General features: G+C 45.8%; 1 protein-coding gene across 1 annotated transcript in view; it reads right to left on the reverse strand.

Annotated features, from left to right (window-relative positions):
* Positions 1-694: 694 nt before the first annotated feature.
* The window catches only part of LOC147616220 (protein PSK SIMULATOR 1-like), an 82508-nt gene continuing 66640 nt past the window's right edge, over positions 695-16562 (reverse strand). The window contains exons 9-12 of the mRNA XM_086777231.1: positions 2703-2816; positions 2410-2486; positions 2285-2329; positions 695-2210 (exon numbers count right to left, since the gene is read on the reverse strand). Of these exons, the coding sequence (XP_086633357.1) occupies positions 1682-2210; positions 2285-2329; positions 2410-2486; positions 2703-2816 (765 nt within the window). The 3' untranslated portion in view covers positions 695-1681. The remainder of the gene's footprint in view (positions 2211-2284; positions 2330-2409; positions 2487-2702; positions 2817-16562) is intronic.

Here is a 16562-nt window from a genome sequence, read left to right on the forward strand (position 1 = left end):
ACCTCCAGAGATGCAGGCAGACTCAGCCATAATGAAGCCTGGCACTAAGGGAAGTAGCAAATAGAAAGAATTAGTACAACAAATAAGTAGTTGCTAGGGCAAATGCACCGCTAAAGATAGAAAGAATAAGCACAATATCAACTGGCCGCAAATCATACGAAAACTTCACAATGTGAAATCTGCATGTCCACTAATACGGCTGAATTATATACCTAGTTGAATCCAGGAACATGCCCAAATTCACCTTTTAGGAACATGCATATTATATACTCATGGTAGTCAATCCACAAGACTACTCCATTATGCATAGTATGAACTAGATACTATGACATCCCCACTAATGTCATCAGTGCTCAATAGTGGGTGTAGAACTCTGTATCAAGATATGCTCTCATAAACGCACTCCACACACACACACACACATAAGAGCATATATTCACACAAACCTCTATCAATCTCCAATCTAGTGATAGGAGTTTCTCCAACCAAAAAGGTGGTGCATACACAGTAGAGAGAGAGAGAGAGCTTGCTAGCTATTTCTGAATAAGGCAAAAGCTTGCACATGCATGCCTGTAAGCAATGCACAATGGCCTTTCACGTTTACGGATACATCACTGGCTCCTAAAAGAGCATCAAAGAATTAAGAATCTGTTTGCTCATATTCTCTAATAAGCCGCCATGGTAGGCAAATATGCTGTAACAATATATCTAAATTTAGAAATTGAGAAATTCACTAAAGATATGGAGCTTATCTTTCAGCAGGCTCGCCCGAATAGTTAATTCAACAGAGAAGGTGGTGAGTTTGAACCCTAATATCTCCATAGGAAAAAATATGCATGCATGTCTTTTTTCTTCTCTTCTTCTCTTTCTTCAAAACTCTACAGCTGAAAAAGCCTAGTATGAAACAGCATCAACTGCCGTGAATACACCCCACCTTCAGTGAGAAAAGGAGGCTATGATCAAACGCCACCAAGTGGTAGCGGCACACCTAAACAGGCAAATCACAATGTCCTTGTACAGTAATGATTGTAATTCTAAGTGTAGAGAAGCATATCATTGCAATACTCTTGCAATAAGAAGAGACTGCTTGAGATCTGTCAAAGAACTCTGCCTCTTCCACCGCTCAAAGGCTGCTACATAATGGTCGGCAAGTCCTGTCATCCAGCGGATGTGCCCATATCAAGCTGAAATTCAGATAATCAACCTGCTGAACAACCATAGAAAATTGCACAGCCATGGAAATTATTTCACAGCACCTGCCCAGCTCAGCATTATTCTTTGCCTCACTGCTCAATACCTTTCTTCTGTTCAATCTGAACAGGCCTCGTGGAAAAATGAGAATGAAAACCTTTGAGAAGAGAGGGCTTCAGTCTGAACAATGGGCTTCCAAGATCTTTCTCGCAGTCCAAAAGGGGTGTTTGCAGTCATTTCTCCCAGGGCAGTGCAGAACCCTCTGTTTTCTGTAAAAATACTTGCATCTTTAGGGTCAGGCCAGAAGGGCCAACTGATTAGGACAATAAAATCCACTTGAGGACTTGGTCAATTGACAATCAATCAGAAAGACATAAAAGCTCAGTTTGGCCCCGAACTCACACAGCCACCCAAGCTTTGCGCTGCATAATCTAGCCGCTAGTGAAAGCCCTGAGACAATGATGGAACATGGCCATGATCTACAAATGCCCTAAGTATTCACTACCCTATCAATGACATCCAGGGCTTTAATCCTGTCCACTACAACTATGGCTGCATGGCGCCGCAAAGATGTGAAATCATCCTCCATGGAGGTGCTCGGAGAATGGCTGTTGCTTTTGCTTAGCCTATTTGTACAGTACATAGCTTTCGGCTTTGGAGTGTTGAATTCCTGACTTTTGCTGATTCCGGGTGTAAGTTTTTTATTCTTCAAATCCTGCAACATCACTTGATCTTCAGGTGAGAGCTCCCGCATACTCGCAATGTGACCATGTTCTCTCACAGACGGTTTCTCATTGCCCACCGGTATGATCTTGATTTGCTGTACCGGAGAACGGACGGGTGACTTTATGGGCGATTTATTTCCTGGAACATTGTTTTTTGCTAAGCTTACAAGGTGATGAAGCCATACAATCAGCTCTAGTATGTAGTTCTCTGTTGCTTTTTGATCTGCATGGTGAAGAGTTTGAAGAAGCGTGAGCTCTGCATGTCCCGGCAGCCTTCGATCTAGCAACGACGACCTTCATGTACAAGCAATTTGGTATCAGATTGTCTTTCATCAACTCAACTTAAATAAGATATTCAAGAGCTTTACCCTGTGTTTGCCCACTCTCCTACCCAGCCGAATCCATGATGGGCCCTGCGGCGTGAAATTGCAATCAGTACTTTAAACTATCGAGATTGGCTCAACATAACCTCAACGTAGCTATGTTCACTCACTTGGTGGTATTGGCTGCGACTGGCACTAACCAAGCTAAAGTCCTTTCCATCTCTTCTTTTATCTGAGGAATAGTTAACTGCAGAGAAAACCCCTGATGATTAAAAAACCCTCTTCTTATACCATGGGATAAATCATCGCTAAAAGCATGCTTAAGAAATCCACACACAAAGCTTGTGCAGCTTAGGCTAACAAAATCAGCTCAAGAACAATCAACATTCAAGGCATGCTTAAGACATCCATACGCAAAGCTTGGAGACCAACAAAATCAGCTCAAGAACAATCAGATGTTTACCTCCTCGATAGGAGAACTGAGTAGTTTACGAGGCAAAGATGATTTTATGCTAGGCGGAAGCCCTTGATAGAGGTTGTCTCTCGTGTTCGCGGGAACCGAACTTGGTCTAGAGACCTGGCAAGTCATTCCAACACAAATTCTGCAGGGTTTATGTATGCATCTTTCACAAAGACTCGATAGTTAGTTGCAATGCAAGAGGACATCAACATTCTATATATATACCTAGATGAATCCAGAAACATGCCCAAATTCACCTTTTAGGAACGTGCATGTTATATACTCATGGTAGTCAACCCACAAGACTATATAACTATCAACTCCATTATGCATAGTATGGACTAGATACTACGACATCCCCACTAACATCATCAGTGCCCAATAGTGGGTGTAGAACTCTGTATCAAGATATGCTCTCACAAACGCACTCCACACACACACACACACACATAAGAGCATATATTCACACAAAGCCCTTCGTACTCACAGAAAATAAGTAGTTGATAGGGCAAATGCACCGCTAAAGATAGAAAGAATTAGCACAATATCAACTGGCCGCAACTCGGACGAAAACTTCACAATGTGAAATCTGCATGTTCGCTAAGGAGTAGTTAGTTGCAATGAAAGAGGACATCAACATTCTATCTCGAAGGAGCTGTTTTCTTCCTATTTTTGACAATTAAATAGGAGGTTCACTTTTCTTTTGAAGGAGATGGGAGTTAAGAAGCTCCTCTATAGGGAGCTGATAAACAAGTGGCATCGAAGGGACCCACCACAAATAACCCACATGCTTAGAACTTGTGTTAGATGTACAAGAAACTCTCATAAACACTCAGGACAGGGTGTGGCAACGCTGTCACTTAAGCAATTTGAAATGCATTCAACAACTTCCAAGGAAAACCTACTATGTAACAAAGCCCATGAATATAAGCTAATCACACATCTCAAAATATAGAACTAAAGCACAAACGGGGAATCATTGGTCGAAGTTCAAGTTAAAACAAGAAATCATGAAAACTACTTCCAAGCATCTTGCAAAAGCCAAGCACCCACCTCACAGTCTCTGCAGCATAAATGCAGCACAATACTACTACAAGTACACTCAACTTTGAGCATTCTTACATGTGACTGCAATATCTAAATGCATGTACACAATCAATTCAAAGGCATATTTTAAGACTTTTTTTGTCCTGGCCGAGTTTTAGACCACCAGGGTCCAATTCCAGCATAGTTATGGCAACAGGGACACAGAAACGGAAATGTCATTTTTAAGGGGGGCGGCTGAAACGACGGTGGGGGAGAGGGGAGGGGGGATGCTTCATCAGCAAGAGAAGTACAACAGTGAGAAAGAAAGGAGAAGCTGAGAGAGAGGAGGGAAAGGGACTCACGGGAAATGGAAGATATAAGGGCAAGGAGAAGAAAGAAGCTAGGCAAAAATAGAGCTTGAAAGAAGGTGAGAATCGAAAAAACATATGGGAGGGTCCATAAGGTGGTTGTCAGGAAAGGGCCAAAACGATAATGGGGAAAATCAGGAACCACAACATCTGGAGAGTTCCTTTTTATCTGTTGAAAATTCAATGTATGAATTGTATTTGGTAGTGGGTTTTCTAAGTATAGTTCATTGTTCTAAGACTGAAAGTAATTTGTAAATGGGAGAAGGTAGTAAATTTTATGGGTCACACGTGCTATTCACATGATTTACATGGAGTCCACATAGATTGTATGGAGCGTATATGTCATGTATGATGTTCACGTCTTGTATGGACCACATTTAGTGTAGTATTGCACTTGGTGCAAGAATCTTGCGTGTGGAAGGGTCATTTGGATCCTATTTATATTTGGATGTATCTTTGGCTCTCATAGGAGAGTGATTTCTAATACAATGGAATTAGATGTTTGGTTTATGCCTCTCATTGTGTTTCTCTAAGTGAAATTAGTGTCCTTATCTCTTCTAATCAATCACGAAGTTAATCCTATGCTATGATTCTCGTTAGGCTAAATTTTCCTCTTGGTGTCAGAGCCTCATTAGGAGGCATTTCGAAAGCTCATTAACATCTGATTAGGGTTGGTTTCTTTGTCAACCCCACCCCTGACCTCTTCAAACAGTAGAATGACATGTTCCACGAAATGGAACATTCATCTAAGAAAGCTGACCCAAGCCTTCTCAAGTATAGATTCATACATGCCAAGCACCAACAAACCAGTGGCATGGCCGCCTTCGTCAAAGATACCCTTATTTGTTGCTGGCCACCTGTCATTTTGGTGCTGAATTCTGTTTTGGGACAGTCCGGGGAGCCTATGAGCCTATTTTGAGCATGTGGGTGGCGCGTGACTAACTGAAAGTTCCCATCGCACTCCGACATCATCAACAACGTCACCACTCCTTGAAATTGTGCCCAGGAGTGTCCAACGGTGCCAATTCTCCATTTTCAGCATTCCCACGTTGTGAGAGAGCAAGCCAGGCGCTAGTGTTGTGTGTTTTGGGTCTGAGGAGCAATGGAGCTTGCAAGGTGAACACACACACACACACACTCGAACCCAAGAAACATGAAGCTCGAAACGTACTCACATAATGATAATGATAAGTGAAGTACAAATGTACTAAAGTCCTACGGCTAAGAGCCCAACACACAAAAGTGTGTTCACATAGAAAAAAACCCTTTCCAACACAAGGTAAAAAGTGCCCATCTGTAGTAAGTGTTCGAACTTGAACTTCCTGGGGGCCAGATCCTAAAGTTAAAGATGTGAACGTAGACAGGGTGTAGCAGACTATCTTGGTAGAGGCTATAAGTTTAAAGCTTTGCGAAAAGCTTCAAAATTCTCTCTAGAAAGAGGCTTGGTAAATCCATTTGCCACATTGGCCTGTGTAGGCACATAAGTCAAGTCAATCTCTTCAACATAGAGCTTCTCCCTAACATAATGGTAATGTACTTCGCTATGCTTTGTGCGAGCATGAATTACAAGATTCAAAGCAACTGCCAAAGCACTCTGATTGTCAGTGTAGATGGTGGTAGAAAAAGGCTATCTAATACCAAGATCAGCTAATAGACGTCGTAGCCAAACACATTCCCCAGTAGCTGTAAAGACTACCCTGTATTCACCTTCACAACTAGAAGTGGCCACTGTAGGCTGCTTCTTGTTGAACCATGAAATGCATGAATTACCAAGAAGAAAACAATTTCCACTTGGTAGACACTCGCATGTCATAGCATCCTACCTAGTCACTGTCTATAAAAGCAATCAAGCACAATGTAGAAGAACTGCCATAAAACAGCCCAAAGTCCATGGTGCCTTTAAGATACCGAAAGACACGCTTACATGCTTTCCAATGCTAAGTGCCAAGGTTATACATGAATCTGCTCAAATATGAAACAACAAACTGAACGTCCGGACGGGTAGTGCATAGATAAATAAGGCATCCCACGGCCTGCTCATAAGTGGCGGCATCAAATGGCTCACCAGCATCATCAAGTGAAAGTTTTAAACATGGTTCCATAGGAGTAGAAACAAGTTTATAATCTGTCATTTGGAAACGCTCAAGGAGCTGCTCAATGTATCTTTGCTGAGATAGCAAGATACCCGCCTTAACACATATAAACTGAATGCCCAAATAGTAATGCAAATGTCCCATGTCTGTGACATCAAAAGCATGCTGCAATTCAGCTTTGAAAGCTGAAAGATTGTCCTCATGAAGACCAATAATGACCATGTCATCCACATAAAGAATAAGAATTAACACATTGTCTCCATCTCTGCGAACATAGAGTACTCTCAATTGGACTATTTCGGAATCCATTAGCAGTCAAGTACGCATGAATTTTCTGGTACCAAGCACGAGGAGCCTGTTTAAGGATTTATGCAATCTGCATACTTTCTTTGCTGCCCCTTTCTGAACAAAGCCAAGAGGATGAGATACATACACTTCCTCTTGCAAATCACCATTAAGAAAGGCAATCTTAACATCCAACTAATGTACATGCCAACCCTTGTGACCAACTAAAGCAACAATAGTACGAATGGTAGTCATATGCGAAGTAGGAGCAAAAGTCTCCTCATAGTCAATGCCCTCACGCTAAGCATAACCTTAACCAAACGAGCCTTATGATGATCAAAAGAACCATCAGGCTTATGTTTAAGCTTATACACCCACTTAGTGACAATAGCACGCTTGCCAACAGGCAATTCACATAACTCCCAAGTACTATTCTTTTCAATGGGGTCCAATTCCGAGTGCATTGCTGCAACCCAATGCTCATCCTCCAAAGCATCAACATGAGAAATAGGTTCCTCATTTTATGAGGTGGCAACAAGAGCAGTGTCAACAAATTGTGAAGATGCAACATGAGTACAACGAAGCATAAGACTAGGTTGTTTGATATCACGCAAAGAGTCAATCAACCAAGGAGATATATCCATGGTCTCACGAATAGCCGCATGTTCATTGTCCAATGCATCACCCAGGGTCTCCTGACCGACATGTGGCACATCAAGACCGATTTGACTGGTGTTAGGTGGCTGAATTTCAGGAATTTCAGTATGACGTGATGGCTGTAAACGAGCCAAAGCGAGCTCTACATTATCAACATGTGACCAAAACAAAGGCAGCAATGTATCTGGTCTAATTGATGGGTGTTTTTGACATGAAAGCAATGGCTGAGATGCAAACTCATCAAAGATAACATCACAAGACACAATGATTTTTCCTGTAGCGAGCACATAAAGTCGATACCCTTTGCTTTAATTGTTGTAGCATGTAAAGATACATTTAATGGCCTTCGCATGAAGTTTATGTCTTTGTTGCTCTGGTACATGCACATAATCTAGACAACTAAAGACTCTCATATGAGTAATCATTGGGATTCTGCCATTCCAAGCCTCATAAGCTGTCATAGATTTCAAGGCTTTAATGGGACACAATTATCACATTATTGGCACGTATGACCGCTTCAACCCAAAAACTACTCACCCAATCCTTGCTTTTAAGCATACACCTGGCCATCTCCATAAGAGTACGATTAGGTTTCTCAACAACACCCTTTTGCTAAGGAGTAAAAGGTGTAGTACATTGATGAGATATGCCATGAGACTACATAAAAGCTGTGAACTCATTGGATAAATATCCCCCCCCTCGATTTGTACGTAAAGCAACAAGCTTATGGCCACAAGCATTTTCAGCCAAGGGTAGAAAAGCACAAAAGGATGCAAACACATGGCTTTCAAGCCATACACCCAAGTGAACGAGTAAAGTCATGAATGTGAGGGACCAACTCTCCCAAATCCATAACCGCCATAGTCTCTCCCTAGCCACCTTGGCTGTGAGGTCTTGCTGCTGCATCTTGGCCGAAGCTATCGCCTCCCAAAGAGTGAAGATTTGTCCAAAATGCTCCGATCCTGAACAAAACCTGTCTGAGTGTCATGGATCAAGTCGGGGAAGAAAGGTTGAACACTCCAGCTAATGGCCTTGGCCAAAATCTTGTAGGCAGTCCCAAGGAGGGTGATGGGTCTCCACTACCGGATCTCCAATCTGTCACCACCCTCCTTAGGAATCAAATGAATTAGACCCTCTGAAAGCCTCTCTAGCATGGTGCTTGTAGTCATAATCTCATTGAAGGTTGCTGGAAGACTGCCTTCTTGGCGAAGAAAGAAGGAAACTGGAAGCCCGTCCGCCCCTGGGCATTTGCCCCTAGGAAGAGTCGTCAATGCCTCCACTAGCTCCTCTGCTGTGCAGGGAGTCAATAAGGTGGTCCGAACAGTGGGGGAACCGCCTCTCTTGTGTGCCACAAGACCCTCTCTTGTGTGCCACAAGACCCTCTCTCGTGTGTCCAGCACCTGTGAGGATAATGGGGCACCCGTGAGGAGGGATATGAAAAAATCCATGGCAATGGCTCTCACATGGGGGGCTCAGAAACAATAGCTCCAACTTGGCCACGCAACCTGCGAATAACATCTCTCCGCCTGCAATCTCAAAGAAGTCCCCAATGACTCTATCTCCAACCTGGGTCCAGAAGGAAGCTTTGGCATGGTATCTGTACTCCACCCTCCTCTCCTCGATGGATCTAATCTCTGTACAGGCGACAACAAGTTGACCATCAATCCACGGGCTATCGGGGGAACTCTCTTGAAGATGCTAGAGAGCAAAATGGCTCTTGGGCTGAAGATAGTAGAAAGAGCCAAAGTAGCATGGAGAAACCACTACGAGACAAACCGTGTGGATCAAAACACTCACACATGGAATGATCTCAAAATTTACCTAAGGAAGAGATTCTATCCTCACGCAAAAAGTTGCTGATCTCGGCAAGGCCAGCATCCAAGGTGTGCGGCAGAACCTAAGATAAAATCTAGTCCCTCCTATTATATCTTCTCTATCTTGCCGCATATCTCACGGTCCTGTATGAGGCTGTCCGGAATCCTAGTGCTCACATGCTTGTCCTATCTCCAGGGGTCCTCCAAGGACAGAATAACCGGAGCATGATCAAAGAAAGTGGTGCCCGCCAAGATGCCAATCATGCCTCCGCAACTGCAAGCCCACTCATCGACATACAATCTATCAAGTCAAGAGAGGTTGGGGTTAGCGCTCCTATCACACTGCGAGAAGCACAAGCTCCCGAGGCTCCGCCCAAACTCTGGCAGGTGCCAAGGGTCTTGTCCCCTTAGTGCCAAGATCAACTCCTCCCAAGCAAAGTACTCTACGCTTGAGACTGTAGCCATACCTCCTCCGAGTCTGTCCTCTGCTGACTCGATCATGTTAAAGTCTCCTCCCATGCATCAAAAGTCAGCCTCAGGAAGGGACTGACGAGCTGTACATGCTGCGATGTTCGAGGCATAAACATTGAGGAAGCCCACACAGTCCTCTCCAATCCTAAGGTGCCAAGGGTCTTGTCCCCTTAGTGCCAAGATCAACTCCTCCCAAGCAAAGTACTCTGCGCTTGAGACTGTAGCCATACCTCCTCCGAGTCTGTCCTCTGCTGACTCGATCATGTTAAAGTCTCCTCCCATGCATCAAAAGTCAGCCTGAGGAAGGGACTGACGAGCTGTACATGCTACGATGTTCGAGGCATAAACATTGAGGAAGCCCACACAGTCCTCTCCAATCCTAATGGTAAGCCACTCAACACGCCCAGTGACTATGACACCTGAGCTAGCTTCTCAATAACAGAAATACACACTCCCCCCTACGTTCCGGAGGGCCGAAAGAGGGAGACCAAAAAGTGTGACTCTTGCATGGTAAAATCTTCCCGCAACGACAGCTACGCCCCTCGGAAAGATGGTGCTCCTACAAAAAAAGAATATCAATGGTTCCCCAATTGTACCTCTATGGAGCTCTCCTCTAAGGATGTCTCACCTTTGAAAGCACTGAGGCCCCCCTATATCTTGAATGTTCCATGAGGCTATCCACATATCAACCTCTGTGGGAGGTGGAACTATCGGAATTGCCCTCCACTCGAAGAGTCTTGGGCATGGGTTTTGACGGGGAGTTCACAATCGGTCCTTGGGGAGAAGGCATGCCAGGTGGGCGCGGATTCTATCCTCCATGTGAAGCCACTTTGCGGAAGTGCAAGAGTAGGCATACTCTGAACTCCACTAATCACAATGAAGGTATCTATAAGCGGGGGGAAGGGGTGCCGCAACTAAGATATGAAGAAACACAAAGAGCAGCACCTCCAGGCTCGAGGACACCACCTCCCCGTTCTGATCTCTATGGCCTGAACCTCCTAGCTCCATCCGAGCTAGGGGCCAAAGATGGGTGAGCATGTCAGTGATGCACAAATCATGAAGATGGTGCGAAAGCTCTACTCCCTGTCCCTAGATGGTGGAAGCCACCCACTCCATCCCCCAAGCTACACTCAAGGGAAAGGAGACGCCACTCTCTAGCGTGGATGGCCTGGAATGATGAAACACCACACAAATCCGAATGGGAGCCACTGTCCCCTCGACGATATCAGTTCCTTCCAAAAGAAGGCATCGGAAGAAACTGTACTCCACTGGCAACCCCAGGATCTTGGGGGGGGGCACCTGGCGACTTTGGCGGGGGAGCCCTCACTAGGGAGGCGGTGATGGTCATCTCTACCAGCTCCGAGAAGCAATGAATCAAATGGCAAACAGAGCTTGCTCGCTGCCTCCACTCCGGATCAGGCGCTATCGTGGGGGGGGGGGGGGGGGGGCGCTGGGAATGCTTAGGAGAGGTGGAGGGAGGGGGGGTGCGAGCTCAGAAGAAGAGGATGGGGCAGGGGGGACTTCTGCAGGAAGATTCTAAGGCGAGGATGGAGAGTGAGGGGGGGGGGGGGGGGGGTAAGAGGAAGCTCGAAGCAGCTAAGAGTGACTCACCAAAGCGGGAGGGTGAGGGGAGGGGGCCGAGGCTTGTCCGAGGCTCAGTGGGGCCAATTGGCCTCATTGGAACCTGAGAACCTGAGGAGTCGTCTCAGTGGGATAACGGCCGCCAGACCGGAGGGGCCGGAGGTGGGACCCTCGTAGTGCTTGGGGAGGAGGGACCCGTCGTCGACAAGTGAGGGCTGCAATATATGCTCAAAACGGTTCTTTGACAACAGAACCGAATCCTCATGTACTTTGCCAGCCTGGCACGCACGGCGACGCCGCTTATAGCTCCGGAGGTCGGCTGGCAACTCTGGCAAGGGCCAACGGTCTACCACTCTCCGACAACAGAGTCGTCCGCAATTGAGTTCTAGTGCTCGGTTTCCTGAGGGCATGCATCTCTCCCTACCCCCTGATGAGCTGGGACCACCGCCGGAGGCGTTCTCTTGGACAGGCGCCGAGAGCAAGCTATAGCGAGGTGTCCAATCTGCCTACAGATGAAGGATTGGCCTGGGAGGCTTGAATCTGCAAGATGGGGGTGTCCCCGGAGGCAAGGAAGGGATATGACAAGAGGCACTGTCTCCGACAAGGCAACACAGATGCGAAGGGATGGAATCCTGACTGCCCGTGCGAGGGATGAAGCGGCAATGGGGGGGGGGGGGGGGGATTCCATCACTCTCTCAATGGCTCCCTAATCACTCACTGGGAGAAGAGGAGGGTATTCCTTCCCGAGACCTGGGAAGCACACTATCACAGGAAAGCTTGAAATGCCAGCTAGTGGGTCGTATGTGGGGTCGAAGCCGTGCTACCATCTCGCCAAGAAGACTTAGGCCGTACACAATGCGACGGGGCTCAACTGCATGACTCTATCTAACGCCGCTGACGAGTCACACTCAACATGATAGTAGTGGCGTCCCAAAGGATGAATGTATGTGATCCTTGCAGGCGCTCCAAGGAGCCTATAGCTTGTAGAAGATCTCCAAGTTGTTTGCACACCGGGCAGCTACCAACAATCTTGCACACCAGGGTGGAGGCTTCTAGGGATGCAATTGTTGTAGCGAGGAGCTCGAGGTATGCTTCTGAAAAGGATAGGCAAGGGACGGCGGCCTCGGTCAGGGATGACTGAGCAGCTACCATGGAGTCCTCCTAAGAGGTGAAGACCAAAAGGGGCCGAGGCTTGCCAAATGAAGAATACCCAAGAACAAGTGAAAGTGCCCGATGAGATGAAGGGAATGGAGGGCGGGACTAGAGAGGTTGCGGGGGAGGGAAGCAAGAGCGCCGGGCGGGGGGAAGGGGGGGGGGAGTGAAAGAGAAAAAGGGGGAAAGAGGGAGGAGGCGCAAGAGGGGGGTAGAGAGAGCGGAGGGGGAGGGGGTGCGGCTCGAAGGTTAGGTGTCAAAGATCAAGCTATCTTAGCATTGACAAAAAAAAACACTTGACCATTAATGCAATTAAACACTGAAATCGGCCACAGTCTTAAACATATGCCACTTAATCCACATAACTGTAAAAGAGAGATGTGCACAACTGACACCGCAATGGGCCGACCCCCCCCCCCCCCCCCCCCCCTTGGAGTATTTTATTACCCAAGGAGAAAATATCATGTACAAGCTTTCAAGGCCCTACTCTCCCCATGGGAGATGCTGGATTATGCATATACAAATGCCATAATAGAGTCATACATGAGGCAACCATAAAATTGAGTCGGAACACAGGCTGTAGAAATGCCGAGCCAATATTATAATCCATACACCTCCGTGTGGGTACTGATTCTTCCCCAAAAACCACCAGTCTTCATGCAATAGAGTTGGTACAACAGGTTCAGCTCTCCATTCAGCCGGTATAGCAAGTGCAATGGCTGGTGCAGTAGGTACAATGGCTGGTACAACAAGTATAGTGGCTGGCGCAGCAAGTACAAGGACTGGAAGTCATAATAAAATGATTAAATACCCTTGCCTTCAGTATTTCTTCGTGGTGGAAGCCTCCAAAACAGTCCCCAACAGCCGGTATACTCCATGGGCAGCCTTCAAGAGATAGAAAGAGAGTAGCCATCATTAGGGCAACCTGTAACAGTAGTAGAGGCTAGTGTGTAGCAAGAGACCTGCTCCAATTATAGATTTGGGGCTCCCATGAATGAAAATGGAAAGAGAAGGCTATGATGACAAGTGGAGAGCCACACAATAGCTAAAGTGACAAGTGTGAGGCCACTTTGATCCACTTTCTTGCCACATGTCCCAATCTAAGAGATGGGTTCTCCCATAATCTTTACCTTTAAAAATATCCCAACTGGTAGATGTTCTGCCAAATGTGCTTTGGCATGTCCCCCCATTTACTCAATTCCAGACGTAACAATGCGAATGAAATTCCATCGGTGTCGGGCCAAAAATAGTAACCCACCTAGATTTTAGGAGTGCGATCCTTTGTATTCCAAGATAATCCCCCATTTCCAACGCTTGTAATTTCCAAATATTTAGACATCCTAGAGTCCACCAAACCCCTTTCATGCTTGGAAATGTCCAGGCTAGTGATACCTTGTACAAACAACTGCACAATGTACTGGACATGACAATAAAAGCTACATCTCAACGGTCATGAACTGAGCAATAGTGATCAATAGACTGAACTTTAAACCCAGTTTTAGCAAGTCCAGATACAGAGATGAGATTCTTACGAATTCCACATACATACAATGTGTCATGTAAAGTGAATGTCACCACTGCATACTACCAAATCTACATTCCCAATGCCTTTAATGGCATATGATGCATTATTAGCACACATCATTGTACCACCTTTAGGTGCATCTTGCAAACATCACTGTACCACCATGGACGCCCAACTTGGGTAGGGCAATTCCTATCCCGAAATCCGCTAGGTATATAGAGTTTTTAGTGGGTGCGCGACCTAGCAAGTCCCACAGTTTCTAGGCTCCTCCGGGAGTACTTGGTGGTTGTCGTGCCTAGCTCTTGGGTCTTCCGGGGTAATGCCTTAAGGAAGTAGCGAAACCATCTCTGAGACTGCGGACGACAAAGCTAATGAGAAAAGCATTTCTCTGTTGGAGTCTTTCAAGCCAACGCCCAACTTGGGTAGGGCAATTCCTATCTGCAAATCAGCCGGGTATACAGAGTTTTTAGTGGGTGCGCTAGTCCCACAGTACCTAGGCTCCTCCGAGAGTACTTGGTCGCTATCATGCCCACCTCTTGGGTCTTCCGGGGTAATGCCTTAAGGAAGTCGCGAAACCGTCTCTGAGACTGGGGACAACAAAGCTAATGACAAAAGCGTTTCTCTATTCGAGTCTCAGAATGAGCCCACTTGTCTCTGACCCCGGCTCAAAAAACAAAACCAAAAACCTACAAAGTGGCAAACAGCTTCTTACATGAAGTGATGTACTCTGTGGCACCACTATCAAAGTACCGATCAGCATCAGAAACTGATATACAGGAAGAAGGCATAGAAGGAGTACTACATGTGACAAGCAATGCATAACCATCACGAGCCAAGTTGGCCTCTACCTTAGTGTCATCTGTGGTAGTAGCCAAACCTTGCTGCTTTTTCTTTTGCTCACTCGCAATACGCTTTCTACATTCTTCAATGACATGTCTAGGTTTTCTGCAATAGCTACACTATTTCTTCTTGTCCCCATCCTCTTTTGACACAGGAGGATCTAAAAGGGCAGGTGCCTTGCCCTTAGGCTTAGCACTAGAAGATGTCCCAGATTCTCCTTTCCCACAAAAAGAGGCTGCAAATGCCTGATGTGCAACAACAATCATACTATTCTGGTGGGACTGGGATTGCCCTTCTTATAACAAGAGAGCTACCAAATCATCAAACGTGTACAAATCTAAATTTCTCTTCGTCAAAAGCTGAAGAGTAGTAGCAAATCCTTAGTAGGATTCAGCCAAATGGTAGAAACAAGTCAACTGTCTGGTCACCTCATCAATATTGATTAACTGCTCTCACAAATCCTTAACACGGGTGAGAAATCCATCCATAGAATCACAAACAAGTCATTTTTTCCCCCGAGTAAAACAGGGCTGATTATATTACCACAAAGTCTCATACAAACACGTGCTAAAGTGCCAAAAGATACAAGTGCGACCCACCGCACTAAAAGAAAAAAAAAGGCAGAAAACAAATCCTATACAAGAACTCGGGGAGGGAGATAAGAGATGCAAGACATAAACCATTGTGGAGGAATGTACTTCCACCGTGGGGTATTGCCCTGCAAATGGAAGAAAATCTGGTGATGCCTCTCCAAGAAATGTTCTCGGCAACTCACCAGACCAAGAGGAGAGAGTCATCAAATAGTCCCATTCACCATGAAGCGTGTGAATGGTGTTGGGCAAAATATCTGCCAAAATCTAATGAGTGGAAGAAGATTCTCCTCCAAAAGTGTGGCAACATCTTGTTGAGATTATCATATCAGCATGATTGATTGTGATAAGATTGGATAGGATTTTCTAGTCATGGCTACCCTAATTAATCGAGTGGTGTCTTGGTGTATTTTTCATCTATGTACACACAAGGAGCCTTCTCTCTTACAAGGCTAATAGTTAATACGAGTTAGTGTGTTGACTTATTCTCTTGTGTGTGAAATCTTATCACTTTCTCCTGTCTCTCACGTATTCTCACACCACACACACACACTCTCTACTGCGCTTCCACTATCCGCTCCTCTGATGCTCCATGATTGTTAACATGGTATCAAAGCAGGCAAGGTCCTGAAGGGCGTTCCAACAGTGAGGTGAGAGTGTTTTTACAAAGAAAGAAGGGCGCCGGTTAGAGGTCTATGCATCATATTTGTTGGACGTTTGCTTGAACTGCTTATTTGTTGGGTTCTTCTCTCAACCGGCCTGCCCCTCCACGCCATTTGACTGTATGTGCAGCCCTCTTTATTCTCAGGTGACCGTTGGTGGCAGCTTCTAGGGTGTCGGTTACAGGTGATTGTTGGTGGTGGCTTTCTTGTCAACGCCCCTCTGCTCCTCCTACGAACTGCTCATCCAGCGACTTGTGCCGAGCTGCAAAGCTGCTCCTCTAGCAAGCTATGCTGAACTGCGCCTTGCTCCTTTGCATGTTCTCCATGCCAAGCTGCCACGCATGCATCTTCTCTGTGGGCCCTTCACGCCAACTTGGTTCAGCACTGCAGTTGATCTATTAAGCTTTTAGTAAAGCTTAATTTTTTTAAACCTCCATTTATTTAAGGAGTGGTTCACATGCACAGGCCTTGATTCATTGTGCCTATTGCCCAACCCATTGTTCACATGCCGATTGTGCCTATCGCCCATTCACATTCTCAAATATTTGCAACCTCATTTAAGAAGTTGTTTCCACGCTCCACATAATACCAACATTAACACTCTTGATCAAGTGGTTCTATAGCAAAGGAGCTATCTAGTATTGAGAAGTTTAATGGCGAAGGGTTTCACGCGTGGCAAACACAAGCGAAGTATATGCTCATGTTCAAGGGTTTATAGCCGTGTGTCAATGGCAAGAAAGTGGCAGACCAAGACAAAGAGGATGATCTCGAAGATGATGAGTGGGCCCACGCGATCATC

This window comes from Cibotium barometz, chromosome 38, assembly GCF_041138505.1.
Source record: "Cibotium barometz isolate CiBa-2024 chromosome 38, ASM4113850v1, whole genome shotgun sequence".
Lineage (NCBI taxonomy): Eukaryota > Viridiplantae > Streptophyta > Polypodiopsida > Cyatheales > Cibotiaceae > Cibotium > Cibotium barometz.